This window comes from Grus americana, chromosome 8, assembly GCF_028858705.1.
Source record: "Grus americana isolate bGruAme1 chromosome 8, bGruAme1.mat, whole genome shotgun sequence".
Lineage (NCBI taxonomy): Eukaryota > Metazoa > Chordata > Aves > Gruiformes > Gruidae > Grus > Grus americana.
In genome coordinates this window covers 15923216-15948055 of record NC_072859.1, presented here as the reverse complement: position 1 = coordinate 15948055, position 24840 = coordinate 15923216, and the positions used below count along the sequence as shown (strand labels likewise).

Sequence of the window (24840 nt, the reverse complement as noted above, 5' to 3'; positions counted from 1 at the left end):
TTGGCAGCGATTCAAAACCAAAATCACTGTAAGTAATTCTCTTACAAGATTTTATAGGCTCCCAAGGCAACATCAGGATCACTGAGATTCATTAGCCAGCCAGAAGGTATCATTCTGGGATCTAACCATGACCTGAAGAGTCACCCACAACACTCAAATTGTTGTTTGATCTCTGGGGTGCTTCCAAGATTAAAAATTTTACTGTATTTTGTAATTTACAAGAAATTCTACCCCTTGCATGCAAATGCATCCCTCTGACTTTACAGGAAACCGGTACAACGGAGGGAAATTATTTATACAGAGACTACATAAAGTGAGCCTCAGATCTTTAATGAACATTTTAAGAACATTTTTATAAACAAAACCTTTAGCAGATGTCTTTTAAGTACCTATAGCACCCTTTCAGACCCTGTAGAAATAACAACCAATATTCCTTTTCATAAATGCTGTTATTCAATTTTACCTCTTCTGGGACGGCCCTGATATTAGTGAATCCCTTCCTGAAGACCACAAACACACGACGAGCTCCACAGCGTAAAGCAGATGTTGCACAGTCAAAGGCAGTGTCTCCTGCCCCAAGTACGATCACAGTTCCATGTATTGATGGCAATGGAGAGTGACAGGCACACATCCCTGAAAGATGAAAGGAAAACCCCATTTTCAAGTAGAGAAACCATTTCTGCATGACAGCTCAAAAGGTACTTGTACTCAAAGCAGTGTAAAATTGCATCTTACAGTTTCCAACCATGGAGTGTCACTATCAAATTATTCTGCTTCACTGAAAGACAGTTTTATTCCCGTTTTTAAGATATGCTCATATACATAATTTCATAGTCAGTACTCTAAGCAGCTGCACCTTTCTATCTGGAAAGAATTCAAATGACAGCATGTTTGTAGGATTGTGGCTCCTGTCACGTTGAAATTAGCATTGTGAGATCTTTTTATTCAAAAAGTAAGTTTCTCTCTTATCAGATTCATTATCCTCCCAGTTAAAAAACCCAACTTTTAACAGATTATAAAGAATTATACTTGGTATTTTTCAAAAGACACCTAGTTGTTGATAGCTTTGTATAATAGTTTCTCAAACTCAGTCAGTTTTCTACAAGGCACTGGCACTGTTCTGGCTATGAGATGGCTCTCAGAGGCTGTTCTCTACGGCAGCTGAACATCAGGCAGAAAGAATATTATGATTTCAGTGATTCCTAGACTAGTCTAGAACGGATCAGTCACAGCAGCCCACTTTGCTCTTGGTAACGAGGCGGCTCCCAAGGTAAATTCACGTCCATGTACTTGCAAGGGAAATCCCTTTTGGAGGAAAGTGGTATTCAGAATTTAATAAGCAGGTAGAATATGTATTTTACTGTGAATAAGTCTATTATGTCTATTATTTAGAGAACTGTCATAGCAAAAAAAAAAAAAGAGGATAGAGCAGGATATAGGATGTGTATATTTTATTTGAAAATTCCATGCTTCAGAGAGCAAGAGGTGGCTACAGCTACAGACAGGCACTAGGAAAATTAAGTAAAAGAGACCATGTTAATTAACAGACAACACCAAAGAGCTATCTATTACTGTCAGTCAGAAAAGGTTAGTTCTTCAAAGTTCATCCTTTTTTTTTTAAATTGTAGATTTAATATAAAAAAATATCATTACATATCCTGGCAAATTGAGAGTGCTACTTTGCAACATTGTAGAAGATGCAGATCACAGTATATAGATCTTCATGAAGACAGGTGACTTACAGTACACAAGTGCTATGTGTCCATACAGAATTCTATGAAGTATTTTTAGCCAAATTATTACAAGAGGGGACTGTATTGCAGGATTTATTTTTCCTTTGTTGATCAGAAAATGTTTTGAGTGCAGATTCTTAATCTGTTTCATTTTTAAACATCTCTTTCTTTAAAAAAAAAAAAAAACAAAAAACAAAAAACCAAACACAAAAACCAAACCAAACCAACCAACACCCTTTTCTCCCAACCCATTCAAGCTCACTTTGAGCTAAAGAAAACAGACAGAAATAAGCATTTGATCAAAACAGCAGAGAGATGGGACAGATGTGACACAGAATTTCCTTTCCTAAATATTTTGCATAAAATGGGGCAATAAACTTTACTTTTATATGCAGAACAATTTGCTGCAGAAGATACATTCTTTAACACATTGTTTATGGGAAGTTTACTAAATAAGCAGGCAACCCTATTTGATGCTAAAAGAAATTCCTGAATGCTCAGAAGAAAATCAGTTTGTACATAAAGGTATATGTATGATTAAATGCGTGGTGATATGTACAAGACCACATACAGCACTAAGTATATGCCCAGAAAAACATACATAGAATTTCTTTTTTATCAACACATTGGGGAATCTAGACCATGAGGGAACGTAGCGTAGAAATCACGAGCCCCATCTCACACATCCATCTGGGGCTTATGACTTCAACATTCAGGGCCACTGAAAGCAGCTATACTCCTTGGGGAGCAAACGCAGCCATCTCTGCACTCGAAACAAAGATGTGTAAGTGTAAAACAAGACTGGATTTGATGCCTATGAACTGAGTGTTGTCTTATTAACTCCTGGCATACTACTGTTGTTCTGAGTCTGTAAGTTCTTTGGCGAAGGAACTAGCGCTCCCTTAAACGTGTCTGTAAAACATGCAGCACATGAGATCAGGTAAAATCATTTATCGACAATATACAAAGCAGCTGCTTATATGGGTTGGCAACACTTTCTTTAATATTAGATTTATTTTTTTTTTAAGACCATCTTACATCTTACATATACTATTCGTGTCAAGAAAATCTATAGAAATGAGAGGCTTATGACATCTTTTGAATATAATTCAAAACAACAAATACCACTTGTTGGGGTAATGAATTGACATGTGCTTAGATTTTTATATATGACTATTTGCTTTACAGTCTCTAGGACTGACTTTCCTGACCACACTCCTGAGGTTGCAACTCACCAAGAGAAAAACCTGCTCCAGACCTATTCATTGGGAGGTGCTTCGTAATTGCATGTGTTGCTGTGTAACCAGCTGTCCATTTTTATATATCAATAACTGCTAATGACTTCCCGAACGTGATTACAACAAACACATAATATCACACACCTGGCTTACTTGCCATTGCTACCAAAGGTAGGAAGTCTTTAGATGTGTAGAATCCTTGATCCATTCTCAGTCCGTGGAATATACTGTCTCTGTTTGGTTCTGGCAAACCTAAAATAGATATTTTAAGGCATATCAGAACTACAAGGGAAATTTTCATGACCAATATGTATTTCACATTACATACACATTCTCACAAACATCCTCAATGCAAGCACTTTTATAAACCCTCAGACGTTTCTAAAAGAACATCACAAATATGACTGTAGCTTTGTGTTTGTAGTCTGTAGCTTACATAACGGCGATCTTTTAATAGTACCGGCACTTGAAAATAAGGTTGTTGGATAACCTATGTACTCATATAACTCAAACCAAAACAAATGCAGAGGAAAGGGTTAGGGAGAACAAGATGTACAGGGTGCAAAAGCAGGGAAGCTACTGGGGAAGACTCCCGTAAGCTTTTCTTGTATTGCTTTACCTGCACGCGCACGTAACTCTTACTGCTGTGAAATGGTTTTGTTCCCTTTGCTTTGAGGCATTTTTCAATCCGGCTAGTCTGCAGATAATACAAACGAGGCAATAACAAACAGCTTCACTGATGAGGAGAGGAGGACAAATGGCAATGCTGTAGATCTGTCTTATCTGCAAGGATTTGTATGCCATCATTTTTGCCAAAGTCCTTATTGGCTGACATTTATTTATATTTATTAATAACATACGTTTATATAGAAGTCATAGGATACAGACAGGGACACACTTCACAACCAATAATACCAACAAATACCTTTCAACTAAAATATGAGGGTGGTGAGGCACTGGACCAGGTTGCCCAGAGAGGTTGCAAATGCCCCATCCCTGGAAGTGTTCAAGGCCAGGTTGGATGGGGCTTTGGGCTAGTGGAGGGTGTCCCTGCCTGCAGCAGGGGGGTTGGAACTAGGTGATCTTTAAGGTCCCTTCCAACCCAAACCATTCTGGAATTCTATGAAAGTAGCAAAAAGTCTCTTCCAATTATCAAAGATTATCTTGTTGCTGTGTGAACATTTGGACAGCACGAAAAAACAGCCTGACTGGCATAAGAAGTTAGAATATTTTTTTCATGCAAATGCAATGATCTATCAGGGTATTTTCAACAGGGCCTCGACTTTCATATTTACATCTAAAACCCCACAATATTATCAAAGTATGCTAATTAATAATTACATACTGAAATGGAGTAAATGTCAACAATTTTTCTTAGAAAACACACTAGAACTGAGGAGTCCTCAGAGCAAGCAGGCAGAATTGGAGCATGCCAAGCAATCTGTGTTCCCTCCCTTCTCAGGCATGGATGGTGCAGACTAATCTTACTCCTCTCTGAGACACACAAAACCCCAATAACACCATGCCAGTGTCAACAATAAAGTAGGACAGCACTTTGAGGAGTGCAGTTCCAAGCAGGGAAGGTTTCGGAACTTTTTGTATTACTGAAGCAGCAAAAATCTGTCTCATTACAGCACAAGATCAGGACTTATTCGTAAGAAATCTTAGGATTTTTTTCATGAGTCACCTGATATGTGGGAAGTTTCTTAAAGCTCTAGATCGCTAATGAAGTTACTATAATACAAGAAGAAAAAAAAAGTATATTTTTAGCGTTAACCATTTCAGTGAAAAAAATGAAAACATGCTCTCAGCGAATTCAAAAGGCTTACAAGTCAAAAAGCAAATTAAAAAAAACCCTGAAGTTTTTGCATTTCAAAAATCTCGTGTTATTGAGCACTTTCTTGATCTCTGTTTATAAAATAATTATGACTTATTGCTGAACACTTGACTTTCAAAACACCACTGATCTATAGCTGGATATTGAGAAAAATAAGGTTGGAAAATACTAGCACGTAGTGAACTTTAAGATCTCTGAATGCTGCACTTCCTGGGTAGACTGGAATATCAGCTAATGAAGAATGAATAATGGATATCTTAAGAGGCTGGCAGAAATACTTAGTGCTACGGAAAGTACAATATGTAAAATGCATTAAAGAAATTATTTTTAAAACTGCATAGGTTTTCCTCTATGTATATATTGCAAAATCATCTATGGCAAGAAGACTACCTTGGAAAAAGCTCTCAGTGACTGCCTACAGGCAGAGGACAGACTAATGCAACTATTTCTATTGAGGTATCCATAAACCAGCTCAGAGGCCTCAGTTTACTCTTGGGAGAAACTCTTGTCATTAGTGGGACGAGCAGCCAGCATTAAAGATAATTTCCATTCCAACTAAAGTCCATCCCCATTCGAAAACAAGGAGAAACCCTCACAGATACTTTTTTCAACTTATTTTTGCCACTTTTATCATCTCCTAATGAAAATTATTTCATCTCTAATGATGTGATTTAGCTCCCATAGGTTGAAGAAAGAGTAGAATTAAGGGAATGCTGCAATGTTCATGGTTCAGGTTCATCACTAGTTCAGTGTCACTGAAATCAAAGGAGTTGGATTAAGAATGCATTGGATTCAATAATGTTTAGCTTGACTGATATGACCAAAAAAAAGCCTAAGATGTAGTCACTATACATGGCATTTTCTGCTATTTATTTTACTATTTTCATTATGCTGAAAACTCCATGAAAACCAATTTTGCAATATTTACATTTGAAGAAAATGCAGAGGATTTTTCTCTTATATCTATTAACACCTGGCACAGCGTCAAGCTCTTTGCTAAGCATCTGCTGGAAGTTGCACTGGGTTCTGATGTATCTCCTTTTGCTGTTTAGTACTTGGCATTATGACGACTGCATTTTTTTGTTAAAATACAGACATTGAGTACTTCTGAAAGCCACTAGGCTAGCTAAGAAAGAGGCAGAGGCAAACAAACAGAGAAAGAGATCAAGAACTGATAAGACACACTTTAGAGGCACCATTTCATAATAAACAGCCACCCCACAGAAGTACATTTTACAGACAGATCAAATATTGATAAATAGCCAACAGCCTCTCAGGAGAGAGAACATTTGACAAAAAAACAGCTGTAGAGGAAAAAATGTAGTTGCGAGCAAACAGTATTAGAGAAGAAATAAAATTTAAAAAACCCCAGTCATCTATGAAAGACACAATTTAGGTCAAAATAATGAATCAAGAGAAATACCCTTTGAAGATAAATCAGAGAGATCCTTTAGCAAAAGGGAATTCACACTCTCGTACAAAACAGCCAGGAGCCACCCAAGAAAAAACGCTTAGAAAAATGCAAGGTCTTTCCCCTAGGTTTTAGGCTGAAGACAATGGTAGTCCGTTCTCCGCTCTCCAAATCCACCTGCAAGCTGTCTAAAAGGCTTTTTTATTTATTACTTGGTATTTCTTGCCCTGAAACAACCTTTCACTATTCTAAGTCTCCTGTCTTTAAGTAACCTATACCAAAATCTAGTGATAACATATATTTCCTTCACCAGCACTGAAGAACAACACTTCTGAAGGACAACCAAGAGGAGGCAGCCTAGAAAGACAGTTCCCCTGGTGTTGTTTGGATGGATTCTGCACGCCCGTACACAAGCAGAGGGCCACGGCCAGCCGCCCGCCTTCGGCGGCCAAAGCCCTGGACTTCCTGAAGCCTCAGTCCCTTTACCTGCCGATGCCAGGGAACAAGCTTCTGAAGCAACTGACATCCAAACCACACAATGAAGTTTCATGGGCTGTGGAAAATGGCATTTACTAAGAATAGAGAAAGTAGAAACATCGTGAAAATAACAGCTTGCATGACAGATCTGGTTCAGCTTTGCAAAAACTAACCTAGACAGTCCCAATCTGGGTCAGGTACAGCGTAGAAAGCAATTCATCTCTATTCCTGACCCTCTGGTTTGCTAAGCCCTGCCTTTCACCTCCGGATCTCAGTTATGTCTCAGTAAGGATCACTCTTTCAGTACAGAGCCTTCTTTTCTTCACTTGATCCCCACAACCGCTTCTCCAGTGGGCTATACCTCAGCATCAGTGTCTTTCCCATGTCTGACATAGCATGTTCTTTCCAAAGTCATTAGCCACTATAATAGTGGCTTTGGAAAACAGAGACTTGAGCCTCCCATTTTTATATCCTTTATATATACATGTAAATATATACATGCATATATATATAAAGAAAAAACAACATCTGCTTCCTATCAAGATCTCGTACTCTCTGTTCTCACAATATTGATGCACGTTAATTTTCTTAACTGGCAGTGTTAAGTCCATCGTCTCCATTTAAAGAGATAGAATTTAGATCCTCTCACAATCCCCTACTCCAAATGAAATATGAATCGCTAAACGATTAGAGTCAATTTGTCTGATATACAAGGCAATATACAAGAGTGATGCATACACGATGTAAGGGATTGGCATGCAGAGCAATGCAGCTAGTCCAGTTGGTTGCTGCACCAAATAAATCAAGGCACGTCAACACATCCATCAGCTAAGTCTGAAAAGGAAGTAAGTACTGCTGGGATTACTGTAACTATTAGCCTGGTCTGGAAAGGAAAACTAAAGGGGGAGCAGAGGCACAGCACGTCTCTCTCCCATTTTGATCAAATGCCCTCTCCCCAGAAACAGGAATGCCTTCTCAACCTGACCTCATTGTTTGGATTACTTAAATCTGACATGTTTGGGTAGATTTGCAGTTTCAAATGAACTTCTCAGTCAGTCTTAATAACTGACATACAAAATAAGCTCTCTTCTTTGGTAAGGGTCAAATGTAGTTTTCACTGGCAGCTGACTAAAAATAAATCTCCAGACAAAAAAAAATTGAGTTGAAGTGTAAATATACAGTAGCCTACAGGGACAAAACTCACTAAAGCATTGTGAGGTTTTCTGGTTTTCCTCACATCAAATGCTGAAAAGTTTGGTTCGCTTAATTTTTAATTGTGATAACACCACATTCTGGAAAAACTTAAGCTGGACCAGGTAAACAAACGAAGAGCTAGGATCTTTTCAACCAATGTTCCCTCTCTTTGTATTCTTCGCTGTTGCTATCCTGACAGAAGAGAGTTTTCAAGATGAGAACTGGCTGAATTGTTTTTACCAATCCCTTCCTTTCAGGTAAAAAGGTAAATGCAGGCCGGTGAATGCAATCTGTGTTTGAATATACCAAGAACTAATTTTTTAAAAGCCAAGAGACTCTATTTTGACTTGTTTTTATAATGAATCTTTCAACTTTGTTTCAAAATGACATTACATTTATAAATTTGTCCAAATTCAATTCAAAAGAAAACAAAGAAAATTGGATTCACTGGCTATGCACATCCCTTTTTCTACCTTTTAAAACTAGGAAACCAAAACCAATATCAAACCCCATCCACCAATTTATGGGACTTTTTTCTTTTTTTTAAATGTTATCATCTCATAAAAATATGGAGCATTAGGTAGAAATTTAGTGGGTAGGGAAGTCTGTCCACCTTTTGCCATATCTATGAAAACCAGCTCGCGTTTCAGAGTTAAAGAACGTTTTGAAAAATCACATTTATGGGGAACACTCTTGTTCTGCCCTTCCCAGTCTCCATGACAGGGATCTGCCGAGGAAGGAAGCCCAAGAGATCCTAGGACCAGGTGGAAAGCCTTGAACTGTCAGAACCTACTGAGAACGAAAAGAAAAATGCGTGACTCTCGTAAGAAACTGGATGTGGGCAGAAGAAACATATGAAACTAGCTGCGCATCTGCTCTGGTGGCAATGCAAGTCTCCTAAAATAATACCCGAGAGGCTACGCCCAGAAAAGGTGAGACCCAGCCCGCTAATCAGCCTCAGACAGAAAGGTGAACACGGCCAGTAGCGAGGCAGCGCGGGTTCTGCACCAGCTATACCTCCCCTTTGGCTGGCGTCAGGAATAGGAATAACAAGTTGTGCCCGCTCATGGGCCCTGGGCAAAGGAGCTGATGGAATAGAGACTGCTATGAATTTTAGAAAGGAACTTACAGGTCTGATAAGTTATTTTTGTTAACAATATTTGTTTATATGAGTTTTTTTTATTTTCTTAAACAGATGTGCTAAAGTAGACACAGAGCTAAGATAACTGCCCTCTAAAGGTAAATTTCTAAATTCACCATTTGCCTTCTGAAAGGGTCCCTTTGAATTAACAGAAAGGTACCCATTTTGTCCCATCTCCCTGCCCTTTTATGCACCAAGTGTTCCAACCTGCTCCTTGTGTTACCATATAAAAATATTTCAGATGTAACACTTCTGATAGCATTTCACACTTGCCCAGAGACTTGCAGCTACAGGTACCATATGGTCGGAGTGCGACTACAAAGGTGCATGGCAGAAAAGAAAGAACGTACTGTAAATTCCAAGCACATAAACATCTTTTACTATTTCTGAATGCTCTGTTATTCTTCAACAAGTCTAATTTGCGGTCTAGGGAAATGAAGATTAAAATCTATGTATTTAAAGCAGTTTTATTTTATGTCACACAATCCATGAATTGCATAAATTGGACCGTGAGTTTTAAGTAGATTATTTTCTTAAAAGATAACATTGAAACTGTAAATTCTCATATCTGTCAAATTTACAGTTTTGCCTAGACATGATAGAACCTATTTATATGCAGTGGCATACGCTCTACCTATTTGTTTATAAGAAGTCGCATTCATTCTTATCAATATTGATAACATTGCTGTCCATGGATCAATATTACACACCCATTTAGATGTGAACTGTACTGAAATGCATTATCCAACTACGGTACCTAAGCTGTGCCACATAGCTGACTATATTAAACACACCGTTACAATCCAGGCTATGACATTCGTCAGAAACGGAACAGAAAGCCATTGGTATCTAAAGAGTTACCTGCTCTATATTTTTAAAGGTTTGATTCTGAAAGACTAACCGCCCAGTAAAGTTGCAAATGCTCTGCAGGTGCTCAGCCTCTCTCAAGGTCAGTCCATTAGTGATTAACACATTAGTAAATACTTTTGAGGCTTGTATTTTTTAAAGGATCTCTCTGGTTTTGCTGGAGATTTTTTTTACAGTGGCAGCTTTGTTACTTCCTGTTGTGAGGTTCAATAGAGTATGTTTTCTAGGTGGTTGATTTTTTTTTGTTTGCTATGTATGTCGATGGAGATAAGTGTTTTAATTACTTTTTTAATGTCTATGCTTTTGTATTTTCTTCCTCTCTCTGTTTATTTCCTGCTGTTGAGATTACTGCCTCATCTCCACAGCAGGTGGCTCTTTCAAATTTGTTTTCTTTGTAAGCCTGGTAGATTTATTTTGTAATATAACTGCTCCTTTTTACTGTTTTTTATTAACGATTTCTTTACTTTGGAATAGGTACACTTGCAAGGTTTCTTGGAATAATTCCCTAATGATGGCTAAAGGCCTCGTTCATAGGAAAAGAAAAGGAAAGGGAGAAAAATAGAAGGACTACAAGACACTTGGGTGTCTTGTCTTATCCTCAAGTTAGAATGAACACTATGCGGCGTATGTGGAGGAACACCCTTCGCATCCCTCAACACGAGCCATACCCAATTGCTGCGATGCATTCTAAGTTGAACAGCTATGTCCATACCATAATGTCTTTTAAAAACAACTGAATAAGTAGCTGAGCCTGGAAGTAATGCAGTCTATAGGTCTCACACCTTATTTGTTGCTAAATTAGACAGAGACAAGGATCTGAGCTCTTGCAAATGATATTGAAGTAACAGGAATGAAGTAGTCAGATCAGCCAGAACCAAATTTGCTCTTATAATCCAATTTCTCTTTGAAGCCAATTGTCCAATCCCAGTTTAGATGTAGCCAAAATGTCGCAGGAGCTAGGCATCAGAAACTGCAGATGGGAATCACAGGCAGAGTTTAGAATCAATCCACGTGAGTGATGGAAATCAGGATCATAGCTACGCAGTCAGCGTTGTATGTCTGAGCTTGGATTACAAAACACTTCAGCCTTGTGGTCTGTCCTCACAGCATTTTGTGATCCCATGATCAGATTAGATTGACATCTAATGTCGACCAAAACATCCAAAGGTGCACCATAACTCACTAGCCCCACCAAATATAGAGTCCAGCCCTAATTTGGTAATATCATAATCAGTTCAGCTTTTCTCAAGCCTTTAGCCTATGCTCCACAGCCTACCTCTAGTCTTAATTGCTGCTTTTAATTTTATTATGGTCAACATATGGGACCTGCACTTTGAATATTATTGGGGTAATACTCAAGTATGACTAAGGTAACATATATTAGTGAAAATATCAGTGTTTCAAGATGATTAAATAAAGATCTGAAGAAATTATGTGGTGATTTTGCAGTTCTCAATATCTGGGTATTCAATTAAGCACCATAAAGATTTTCAACTCCCACTTTGACTTGAGCACTTACCCTCTAAAAGCACTCTTTTAAATGCATACCTCAGAACTGAAGCATACAGTATCACTAAGTGCTTTTAAAACATAATTCTTTATAGGACACACTAGAAGAAGTGATACTAGGTTGAACAAAGATATACAGCTTCCTAAATTAAGGAACAGATGGCAATTCTAGCCTTTCTTCTCAGGTTGGAAACTGATACTTAATGTTGCCCATATTTGAAGTAATAGTCAAATGGAGGATGCTAGGAAGTTAGATGGTAGTCCTGGTACAAGGACTTGCTGAAATGTGAAGATTACTATGAAGTAAACCTCATCATTGAGAAGGATGAATGCAGAAGTCTGCTTACCTTCCCTCTGGTTCTGTTCTGCTGGTATTGTTTATTGCAGGACTTAAAGCACTGAAACAGTTTGCTATGAATCTTGATTTGTAGAACATAAGAGTTCTGTAAATTGTAATACAGAGTAACTGAAGAAACATCTGCTGTAAAAAATAAAGTGGAATATTGCTGCAAACTTTTCTTATGTCATCTTAGTAACATTTATTATACTGGCGACAAATCTGAAAAGGTCACTAGCAAAAATGCATTTAGTAGTCTCAGTCAAATCCATCTCTAACGTAAGAATGTACCATTCAACCCAGGAAAAGAGCTTGCTCCAGTCTGCTTACAATAGAGCTGAACTGGATTTTCAGTCCTGACTGGAATTTGGTAACTTCTCACACCACTGGCATACACTGTCATTATTCAGGAGCATCCTTGAACTGGCATAGCAGGGATGCTGAAGTTTAAGATCTGACATGCTAATGCTGTCAGTTCCTTTTCTTCTTCCTTCTACAAGTATGTTCTCAGCACTAGCATGCCAAAGGAAAGACACAGGGGGGCTGTGTTTCCTCCAGACACCAGCCAGATACTATTTGTCAGTGTGATATGATGCACCACACTAGAGGAGAAATAACCGGCCCCAGTGCTTACTTTTGTTCAATAAACAGTGCTGAAGTGAAGTGGCCACAAAAGCCTCCTTGGGGACTGTCTATCAGTAACTTGAAGGACACAAAAAAATCTATCATCTCAGAAACCGTATGTCACAGTAAAGTCATTCTTATACGGTATAGGAAATCCAAATATGCAGAAGAGAAAGTAAAATAAACTGGATGGAGAGATTGGGAGCAACAGACTCCTGAAAAGAAAGCAGAAAAATATTACAATAGCTGTTTGCAATAGAAACAATATCTTTCCCCAAGCAGATTCACTATAACTTACCTGCCTAATACGTCCACCTTATAGACAGTCATGCCGGCATATTGGAATAATCAAAGAGAATGAAAATTTACAAAGGGAAAATCAACTGTTAGCATAGAAATGGTCTCTACATATTAATTTATTTCAAAAAAAAAATGGAAAAAATCTTGAAGAGCTGGATCAATAGAAGCTACTTATGGTAAATATACAGGGAATGGATAAAACGAGAACAAATCTGATGGAAAACATTCTCAAAGAAGAAGCCACAAATGCTTAGTTGGCATCACAAAGAAAAATAAATACAAGGCCTCTATACTGTTGCAAAAAATCTATCAAAGGCAGCAAAGTTATTCTGGGGAAATATATGAGGAATAATTAAGTCATTAATATTCTGGAATACCACCTTTGGTCAAATCTCAGGCACTGTACAGCAAGGAAGTTGCAATGAGGTGTACTAAGACAACATCAACTTATACTAGCTAAAATTATCCTGTACTTTTGATAAAATAGTAATATAATAGCTGATAGGTGGTATCAAAGTGTTACAAATATAATCACTGATTTTTAGAATATTGTTTCCTGAATTTAATGAAATTGAACAGTTCAGACTCACAGAAATATATAACTATAGCCATTTCTCTTAAACCCACTACTATTACTTTGTTTCATGCCACTTCCATAGCTTCCACTCTATTTGAATATGGTGACTACGAAACAATAGGCTGGATCAATTACAGCTTTGCACCCTATATAACTGTATCTGTATGAAATACCTGTAAAATCTTACTTATCCAGAAGAAAATCCCACACACTAAATAATACTTGCAAAATATAGGGCTTTTTGGTTATTCCTATTTTTTCAAAAGTAACAAGGACGCATCCAAAACTTTTTTTTTTAAAATGTAAAAGTCTTCAGTGTAAACCAGCAATGTCTTTCAAATGCCACTGACTAAACCACTCTATTTGAAATTTCAGTATAGGAAACAAATATTGTTTCCTGGTTCTTTGTTAACATATTATATTGTCTTATCTAAAATCTTAGAATATTAATACACTGGTTTTGTCCACATGGAAGAACAAAAAAGATCCTTATTCAGTAATTACTCCCATATTGTTCCACCTACGCTGCATTTTTGAATCGCTTCAGGTAAACCATCTCTACGTATATTTTAAAATGATGCCTCAAAAAGAGACTTCCAAACATTATTCATTTTTCTGCAGCACAGGTCTACAACTGAAAACCTATCATCAATGCATTCCCATGAAAAGGTAATAATTAAATCTTATTTTCCCCTTCTTCTACAGCACATTATTTGACCTATGATAAAACAACCTATCAAATTTCCATTTATTATTTCTACCTGAAGGGCTTTGCCAGCTCACACAAACATAAATCTCCATTTGTCAGATTTAAACTGTACCTGTCCCAGCTGCTATGAGGGTTCATAGCTCTTGTCCCTTAAAAATTACCGAATAGCATCAAGCGACATAACCTCCCTCCAGCCTTCACTGACCCTTGCAATCAATAATATTTGTAACCTGTATGCGCACAGTTAAGTAGAACAGAAGCCCTGCACTATCCCAGTTAACCACATTGAGCTGTGATACTAAAATCTGCTCCCTTGTGCCTCCCATGATCAATTTTAATCTCTGGACCAGGAATAAAAGAATGCAGCCCCTTGTTTCCAAATTCATCTGAAACGGATGTTATAGATTTGTAGGTCTGCACAGGAGCTGTGGATTTAATACAACCAGCAGTTCAAGGAAAGAACACATCTAAGCTATCATTCATTCTCATTATCCTCGATGTGTTTTGGATCTTCAGAACACAATATAAAACACAGGAAAATGCACACGTTCTGACTTACAGCAAGCTCGCTTTGTTAAAATACCATCAGGTAACACTTACTTGTTAGAGCTGTATCTGTTACTGCCACTGCTGGTAAGCAGAGGTCAGTCATTCCACTACGATTACTTTGTTTAAAGGTTTATTAATAGACTGCCAATATTCATTCCTTCTGGAAATATGTCATATGTAGTAAATTAAACAGAAATTCCCTAGAAATAATAAAGTCTAGTTCTGCTCTGTTAAAAAGAAACAATTATTATGGAAAGAAAGAGTAATTTAGGTTTCTGATGGTATTTGTTCTCTCACCTCCAAACTAATTTTATTTAAAAGAAGGCAAATTTGCCAGCTAATTAGTCTAATTAGACAACGGTGTCTGAATGCAGAACAGGAAGAAAGCAACTTTAGAAACCTATTCCAGTAGGAAAAGGGCTTTTTGAATCTGTCACACTACCAGAACGCATGTTTCCAGAGTTCTCGTAACTGCGTATTTATAGGCTTGGCTATACTGGCGCCTCAACAGCAGCTCCAGTGCCATGAATCATCTATCAAAACATTTGAGAAGACTTTCTTACTCATTTCTTTAAAGCAACATTCTGAAGAGACACTTTCAACATGATTATGCTCCAGTGTTCACTATCAATTAAGAAAAATAGCACACAGAGTTTTATAATTGCAGATGAATAATAAGTATGCATCGTCAGAGGCTTTATCTTCTCAGATTATCACATGCTGCGCGTCAGTACAGAGTACGCTGCAACAAATATGACATTCTTGTAACGTGCTGGAGGGTCAATGAGCTTTCTCACCCAGGTCATTTACCCACTTCACATCAATGTCCTTATCATCAAGCACATATTTATCCACCTTTTCCTTTTAAAAGCAGCTGTAGCAAGGAGTTTTATGCAAATATCCTCTTAAAGTGATATTCTCCTACACAAGTAGATCAGTTGAGAAACATCAAACCAACTATATGGTTACTCCTGCATACTTTTACATACTGCAAATAACTGAGCAAGGTCACACTTTGACCAGACCCTATTCTGAGTAAGGGTCAATGGCAGAAAGAAGTCATAAATTGTCTACGGTTTTTTTTAATCCATTAATTAAATCCAAATTCCTTTCCCAACATCAGCATATGTTGTATTTCATATGAAATTTTATTCAAAGACAGAGTGTCTTTATTAACTAACGATACCATTTTCGTCAAGTGCCTGAGTTTTCCTTGGGTGTTTCACATACTGCTGTCAGGTTACTAAATCTGGTACTTTGGGTCAGAAATATAATGCAGTTGAACCTCAGGCATCATAAGGGCATAATCTAGAAAAGAGTGAAGATGGTAAAGATCTCCAGATGCCTCCTCAATGCCCAGCAGTCAAGAACATGAAGTGAACCATTGTCACTGAAGGTCACGGGTCAGGTACTTGGCTTGTGGGTGCAGGAACCTGCACAGGCACGCGCCAGCTCCCTCCTCCTCTTCAGCTTATTCTTTTGGTTGCTAAGTAAAAAATTCAAAATGGGAAATTCATACTTTAAGCAACTGATTTTTGTGATACTTAAAGCGTCGAAGAGGTAGGAATCTATGTCCCTTTTGAGTCCATGAAGAGACGGCCATGTCCAGAGAGATGACTGTTTCAGAAAGTTAAAACTAGATGCCTAAACCTGCCTGCAGCCAATGGTGCAAACACTCCCAAGAGAGCGTATGCTTCCCCTGACACGGCATCAGGCCCATCCGAATGTTAGCCCAGCCACACAAGCACACCAAGGAGCGAGCATGAGTCCTTAATGTCTTCTTGGTGCGTATTTTTGTATTTGCAGTACTGCAGCAGGAAGATTCTCTCCCAGTGGAGTTTCGAATGGTAACAAAACCAAGAAGCATCTGATCAATAAATAGAAAATCAAGTTACACGGTCCCAATAGGTCCCTCTAACAAGGATTTCTCTCTGAAATGTTCATGCCTGTCTAATGCTGCTGCTTTTAATCCTTTCACACCAGTGGGTGCTACATGCTTGCATTAGTGCTAATGTAAAACAAATGAACATTTTATACAAGGATATCCACTCTCCCCAAGTAAAGGGGTTAATACCAAAGTATGCTTTAGGAATGTAAATTATTTTTCCCATGTGGCTGAAAAACTACATGACTTATTCATTTAAAAATTATTAGCATATAAAATCATTATTATCTCTGCAGTTAATGTACAGTTCACTGACAACCTTTTGGACCATTACAATTAAGAAAGGCAGCATCTTTAATGAAGTTACAAAACACATTGTTTATTAAATAGCAAATTGTATCTTTAATTACTTTAAATATTATAATCCAATGAAAAATTATTTCATAAACCTCAAGACAAATTATGTCAGAGACTGAGTATGCATTTTGTTCCTCTATGAATCCTACACAGCACTTTCAATTTGGTTACAGGTTTCTGTTGTATGCAAATCTGCTCTTGAAATTGCCTGCCAGTGCCTAAATCCAATGCCACTAGCATAAATTTAAGATGCAGTTTGTGCTATTCTTTCTTTTAAAACAGATTTAATTTTTGTCGAATGTAGAATTTGGCAGTTCTACTAAATGCAGCTTTTCTATTAACCCTCAGGAGGTAAACCGAAGATAGGTTTCTGTGGAGGTCCCAAAATCAGGCTCATTGAAATAACGACTATTTGGGGGTCTACTGTTTTTTACTATTTCGCAGTTCTGTTTTGAGCTAAAAGATAACTTTTGATCAAAACTGTCAAGGGTTTTTAGGATATGCTATAACGTCAACAAGCACACACTGAGTTAAATTTAGATATCCCACCTCTTTTATACAAAGTAATCTCTGTACGCTGCCAAGACACTTTTTGCTGTCTGTCCAGTGTGAGACCTACCTGCTTGATGTGTTGGCCACTATCTGACAAAGGCCGAGTGCTGCACAATTAAAGAAAAAGTTTAGTTGTTGACAAGATTAGGCCCTTCACGGTACTTTGGATCAAACCCAGACCAAAGTCAGTATTAAAATGCCTTGATTTCTGTATCACTAAGACTAAACTAATACATTTGACTTCAATTGTGTCAACATCAACTTGCCACTGAATATTTTGACACTGTTTAGAAACCCTCAGTTAGGTATCAGACTTTCTTGGGCTAATCAATGAATCAGGAAACCACAGGGATTACCTTCAGTTCCTTTATGCTAAAAACCGGCTACATTCTATCTATGTCATCTTTAGCAGAAATATTGTCCGTGCAAATCATGAAGAGAGACTGAGGAGAAACAATTATTCAGAGTAATACTATGATAGTAAAACTGAATTTAAAAAAGCAACAAACTTTTTTTAAAGCTTCTACTAGTGGTCAATAGTTGATATTACACCATTACATATAATTATAAAATACAATCATTGATAACATGTCGTTTAGGGTTGAAGCAAAAATGCACTGAAGATCAAAAGATAATAAACATGCTTACTTGCACCATTAGTACAAAAACTTTTGAATAGGGAAATCTGTTCAGAAACGTACTTGGCGGTCTTTTGGGGCTACCTATGCGCCAGAAGAAAAACCCAGCTGGGATACGTAGGCAAGCTGGGCAGTGAAAGTCAGACCTGTTTGTGAAAGCGCTCGCAACAAAATCAAGTTTTGAAAAAAGTTTCTCTGCGGAAATCTAATGTTAACTGTAACACAGTTAAAGGTGTTACAGACCAAACTGAATACAGTACTTGAAACAAACCCCTTCCTGGGTCTGTACCTAAATACTCTGGTTGATTTGGGCATAAGGATCTTCTGGATCCATACCTTGTCTTCCAAAAGTTCTGTATGCATGTACATTACTGATGCGCTATTTAGCAGAGAAACTGCCTGCGAGGCAAAGAACCTCAGGAGTGCCAGGAGATTTTCAGAGCAAGCCTTCTTACGTATTCAAAGATGTTCAAAACATGACTCGATACGGTTGTAGGCAACCTGCTCTAGCTGACCCTGCTTTGAGCTGGGGGGCTGGACCAGGCGATCTCCAAAGGTCCCTTCCAACTATTTTATGAATCTATGAAATATGCCCCAGTTGAGGTCCTAAGCTATGGAAAGATTTCTGAATTTTTTTATCTAGGCTTTGAAAAATCCACTAATGCAGTTAGGTAAAATAAAAGTATTCCCTATTAGGGCACAGGTACCAAACATTCACAGAAAACTAGAAGAAATTCACAGGCACTTTGCACAGACCCTGTATGTTTCTATGCGTTTCAGAGCTCTCCTAGCCGGTGGCAGTGTACTAGGAATCAGACCCTTTCTTCACCTGTGCTATAAAGAATCAAATCTCAGGGATGGACATCTAGAAAACATAGCTCTCCACTTCTTCACTCCAAAACATCCTTCCACGCTTCCATTTAGTACCGCACATACTTGTTTGCAGAAACCACATCTTGCCACTCACAGTCCCTTTCCCAGTAAGCGATGGAATTGGGCTTGTCTTATTTAACAAAAATACTTACTAATCTTCTAAAATGGGAGTGTAGGACAAGGCCAAAGACTTTAAATCAAAAACTGAATACAATTTTCCTCCAGTCTCAGATTACCTAAGTTATTAGTATTTAAAAACAGCTTCTTAAACATCACTACCTACAGTCATAGATGTTTGCAACGTGTAAGAACAGTAATTCTACCTCAGACATAATTTGCTAACAGGTTACAACTGATACTGCTTGATACTGGAGCTTTCCTAAAGCCCACGTAAAAATCACACCGTGCAAATGGAAAATGTTGATTTGTACGTCCACTGCCCTTTTGACGAAATTGTTCGGCATCACCAAATCAGTTATACCGAACCAAGCCTTTCACACCAATATTTTTAATGATAAATTAGTTTTGCTTCACATATAAAATTAGACTATGCCTGCTTGAACACTTGCCACAGAATGACTTTAATTAACCTTAGCAACAGCAACAGTTGTGTGAGGAGAGAGACAGACTCGGATAAACAGAATCCTCTGCTAAAAAAAAAAAATCTACCTCTGACTTCTGCATTCTGGTAACCACCACTTTACTTCTGATTATAGTACACATGTAAATTGAAAACAAGTATTCACCTATGCATTCAAATGTAAAATCAGATCTGTATGTTAAAGGTATAGCATGTGCGAGGAAAACTATCGGCTTGATAACCCTGCACTGACAATCACATCACCAAGCACGTGCGCAGATACAGCTCCATACCTCTAAGTACAGGTCTTTCCAAAAGCTCACGCCCTCGAATTTTTGGAGGGAGGGATTAGTATTATAACAGCTCTTGAGTCTGCAATCAAATGCTGAGCAGATATATATTTATTTGTCAGACAGCTGCTTTTTTTCTTGGTCATCTCTATCACCAATTTAACAGAAAAGAAAAAGCCATTTTCAGAGACTCACAGCTCAGGAACAAAGTAATGAATTAAGCCACATTTCAGAATATTTGAATGAAGAAACTGTTGAAGGGGCAGGAAACAAAACTATTTCTGAATGCAGTCTTTGCAAGATGAAGAGAGGTTACTATTGTGGCACCATAGGGAAGATTTGGAGGACTTTGCTATTTACTTATTTATTCATTCAATCATTTGCATAGAGAGTTTAGAACATTGTACTGAAACCAAAAGTCCTAATTACATAGATTTAACAGAATAGGGGAATATTAATTAATAAAAGGTAAATCATACATCCAGCTAAGATTACTTAAAAACCTGGAAAGAGATAAACAGAACGATGCATTCAGCAGATGGAGCCATCAGAAAGATGCCATGAATGCAATGCTGTCATGACATTGAAGAAGAAAGGAAGAAAACAAAATATTTAAAATTTCTGAAGCCTTGTAATTAAATGTATAAGAAATGCAGCATGCAGAATTTCTGGCTGTACTGCAAAAGCCATAAAATTTATAAAATGAAGGTAGTGATATTATAGCAGCACCTTCCCATTTTCATTGCACGTAGAAATGCAAATCAGTTCGGCAGACAGCAAGCTATACTCTACGCTTGGCTGCATGAGTTATTTCGATACCAATAGTAACAAATAGCACTTACTGTCTGTAGTGCTTTCTATTTTCAAGGTGCTACACAAACAGTCAATCCTCAAAATATTCAGTATCCAGATAACAGATAAACATTTATCCCTGCACTTTACAGATGTGCAAAGAAATTTAAGTGATTTGCTGAGGACCATACATTAGAAGCAAGGTTGTGATGGCTCTTGGGCATTCACACAATAGGATTTTAAAATGCTGGAACAGTGGATCTTTCATAACCAGAATCCCTATGGTCTGGGAAGCACGCAGACTTGTTGCTGCCTATGCCAGTACCAGTGCAACCACTGGCTTAATGGTTCCCTCCTTGCAGTTGGAGCTCTGGAGGCACCCAGACCACCTGCGCCCGACACAGGAATCAAGGTGCTGAGAAGTGGACAACGCCCTCGAGAGGCGACTCACTATGGTCTTAGAAAGGCCTTGGAGACTGGAGGAGCTCCCCAATGACTAGCGACAGGAATAAAGCCTCCAACATCTATGAATTGTTGTAAAAAACTTATTTTTGCAACTATTTTCCCTTACTTGTTTTAAGGAGATGGATCGTATCTATGGGCCATGTCACATCATAGCTATTTTGCCAGCAGTCTGTACAGAGCAGACACACGTAGAGAGAATTGCACATATCGGTGAGCAGCTGCACCCTCCGTCTTTGGGAAACACACGTGAATGCTAATATTACAAACCTAGGAATAGTGCGTTGTCAAAGGGTTATTCAGAGAACAAATAAAAATTAACACCTAATTAAAAGTCTCCCTATTTCCACCGACTCCACACAGAGTAGTAAGAGCTCAGCTGCAGAAGCAGAGAGAGGTGATTATTTAATGAACTGTACATTTGAATGAGATGGTCATTTGGTGTCAGCGCAGACAATGGCAACCTTCCTTCATGATTACTAGTTTCCACTATTTGACTTCTTTTGGACATGTCTAATTATACATCTTCTCTTACCTGTCACCTAGCAACCTTAGCTGTGATTTAATTATGTTTTGAAAAAAACCCAAGCCAATATATTGGCTGATATAACAATATGCTTATTCTTTGGGTTGAATAAGTAATGTAATCAAAACCAATGTCAAAATCCTCAACTTACTACAGCTGACCAGTCTGGAGAGGTGTTTATATAAATACTTTTTTTTAAAAAAAAAAACTTTAGATCTTACTTTTTTTGTATATGTGACAAACAATATTTTACAAGGAACAGAAAGGATCCCAATTCAGCAAAACACATGTATTCCATTCATTTGTTCTTTTTCTTTAAAGAAAAATCTGACATCAACATTATCAAAGGAAAGAAACTATTAAAAATGTGGCTAAAATAGCTATATGAGCTTTTTGCTTTATTTTAATCCTTTCTATTTTTTTATCATCTTTATGGATATGGCTCATGTCTTTCTGCTTTTATTTCTTCAATTTGCTTTTTTTCCCCCCTGTTTATGCATTCTATTACATCTAATTTTTCTTCCTTTATATTTCCTTAATATTTTCAGTTCCATTTCCTTGTAAATATATTTTTCTTGTTTGCCTCTCCTTTATCTACTGTTTTTTCCCCACTCTCCCTCATTTTTTCAGGGTTTTCCCCTTCAGCCTTTCCTTTCCAGGCTCATACCACCAGCAGTGCTCTGGAGCAGCTGAAAGTAATAAGACTCAAATGCCGCTCGCCTAGGGGCCCAGGGATTTGTCAGCTACAAGATGCTTTGGAGAAAATGTTTCTCCAATGAAATGGAGAAACTTAGTTATATCATTGCCTTAAAAAATGCCAGGTGAACTTAAAGCATTTCAGGTCGGTTCTTTAAAATATAAATAATATGTATGTAACAAACCTCAACACACTACCAAACATCACAAAAACCAAAAAAGCTTTTTTCAGCAAAGTAGTAAGTCTAGTGGAGAAATAATACCTCACATTTGATGATTTTGAACTTTTTCAGTCTGTAGATCACTGCAAGGGATTAATGGGGCTGTGGAACTGGCTCACTGAAGAAGTTGTGATGTTGTAACAGCTGTATATGGCAGTATCTGTCATTGACTGCTGTACTGTAGATGGCATGAACATACCTGATACCAGTGAAAAACATCATGCATACTTTTAGCAGATGTCCCATTGGCTTAAAAGTCTGTATTAAAATGATACACAGCTAATTTTATAATTCTTTTTCCTGCATAAAGCAAGTGCTTTGAGCAGTTTTTTTCTTGCTATCACTTTTCTACAGTATCATATGTTGTTGTACTGCAAGCATTTACACTCATACACTTACAGTCCATGCACTGTAAGTTCAAGTGGTCTGTTGACACTGTCTACTGAGGTAAACCCCAAGCCAAGACCAAGTTTGCTCCCCATGCAGAAGGCAAGCTCCCCCTCAAGCAAACCTTCTTCATACATCAGTCATTCAGACAGGACACTGAGCATGGCGTGCGTAGTCACTCCAGACACTGCATCAGAGCTGTGTACACATAGCCCTAAATGCCAGCGGCATTACTTACATTGTGTGAAGTGTGGTCTGTACATAAGCTTTTGTGAGAACAAGGTCTAACGTTGTTTTTAACATAAAAACATTTTACACAACTCCTCCCATACTTCTTAAAACTGCATCCCTAATTATGGAGTGTGGAGATCTACTATAAGTGATTGATGTTGTTTTGTATGTTGTTATGGAAACAAACCAAGTAGGAGTCTCTGCTTTGCGTATAGAATTTTGAGTCAGATTTTACAGTAAATAACTAAGCTTTCCAGTGTATAAGCAACAACACCATATGGCCATTAATCTCCACCCAAAGACTATGTCCTCACTTGCCACTACTTGTTAAAATTAAGGTCTTTCCAGGAACAGAGTAAAAAATCAATGGACCTGCTCCATCCTGTCACTGGTCAGTGAGCAACAAAATGTGGTTGTCTCAATTAGAGACAGTTTGTAAGTGTGAACATTTGACAAACTCAATCAAAACATTCATAAGACAGCAATGTTTAAATCAAACTTGAGTTGACAAATTCTGCAGAACACCTGCCCTGGGGATGCTACAGGCATACACAGGAATTTATGGAATGTAAGTTCCCATCAAATGAATGACACATTTAAGTTAAAAGATATTAATTTCTAAAGTACTATTTTGGTATCGAACATGTCTGATGTGGGTACCTTCCAAACAAAAATGAAACCAGTGCTCCCTAAGGAACTTACTATGCAATAAACAGGTTCGCAAAAAATTTGCAAGTGAGATGAAAGGTGAAAGCCACGTGAAGACGGAAACCAAAGGGGTATGGTTTTGTAAGAAAATAACAACGTTAATTTTGCTTCTGTGAGAGGTAAATGACCTGGATAGACCAGATCAGGATTCCGATCCTAATTTTTGGTGTATGCATACAGAGATAAACTTCAGCACTGCGTATCTGAATCCAGCCCTGCGTTGTGGCCGTCCCTGCTCCCTGTGCCTGACAACGGGACTGACTATGCCTTTCCTTTAGGTCTCCTCCGAAGACTATTGTAATTCCACACCCTCTCTGCCACCAAGAGGCATTACTGATTACCTTAGCTCTTACTTTGCACACTCATGGACAGGTTCCCAAGCAGATAAAAACGTTCTCCCCAGCGTCAACCCAAAAAGGGAAGGTGCATCCATTTCCTGATCAACAATGGTACCAAACAAACTGCTTGTAAACACAGCGGCCACCAGTTTATACATCACTAAGTCCAGTGGTTTCCTGCTTTGTCTGCTCCTTTGTCCCTTCTTGGAGTCATGCCAGAAGCACTCCTGGATTTGCCCAGTGTGATCATTGCCAGCCCAAACATACAATAATCATTACAGGTGGCTGTTTCCTGGCTGCCGAGCAGTATCAGGCAGGCCTTAATTGTCCTCAGAGACACGCACCTTGATCAAGTCAAAACCTGACTGCCGTTAAGGCCCATCAGCAAACCCCAGCAATAAAGGCTCCCTCATTTGAGTCCAATGCACGCTCTCAAACACACCACAAATCTCTTTTTGATATTGCATCGGTTCCTTGCTGAAAAGCCAGCCGCTCCGCCCCCACAGGGCATGACAACCTCCCGTACATCCCCAGGATCTGCAGGAGGGGAACAGAAACTGCCCCAGCCCTGCTTCAACATCTCCTTATTCTGGCTCTTGATTCTACCACTGATCACAATTTTTCTTGCTCATATATTTGCTCTGAGGGAACGTAATGTCACACTGGTTCGGGTGACAAGCTTCCTCACCCATTCCTGACCAAGAGACACTTCTGCCTGGGAAAATACTAATAATGAGCCTCCTTTGACATCGGATATTTATGTTGCCCCAATGCCCTTTGCTGCATCCCTGGGTGATTTCT

General features: G+C 38.2%; 1 protein-coding gene across 3 annotated transcripts in view; it reads right to left on the bottom strand.

The window, feature by feature from the left end:
- The window catches only part of DPYD (dihydropyrimidine dehydrogenase), a 360787-nt gene that overhangs the window by 189816 nt on the left and 146131 nt on the right, over window positions 1-24840 (bottom strand). For all 3 annotated transcript variants that reach the window (XM_054833661.1, XM_054833664.1, XM_054833663.1), the window contains exons 9-10: window positions 3116-3223; window positions 464-633 (exon numbers count right to left, since the gene is read on the bottom strand). In XM_054833661.1, coding sequence (XP_054689636.1) covers window positions 464-633; window positions 3116-3223 — 278 coding nt within the window. The remainder of the gene's footprint in view (window positions 1-463; window positions 634-3115; window positions 3224-24840) is intronic.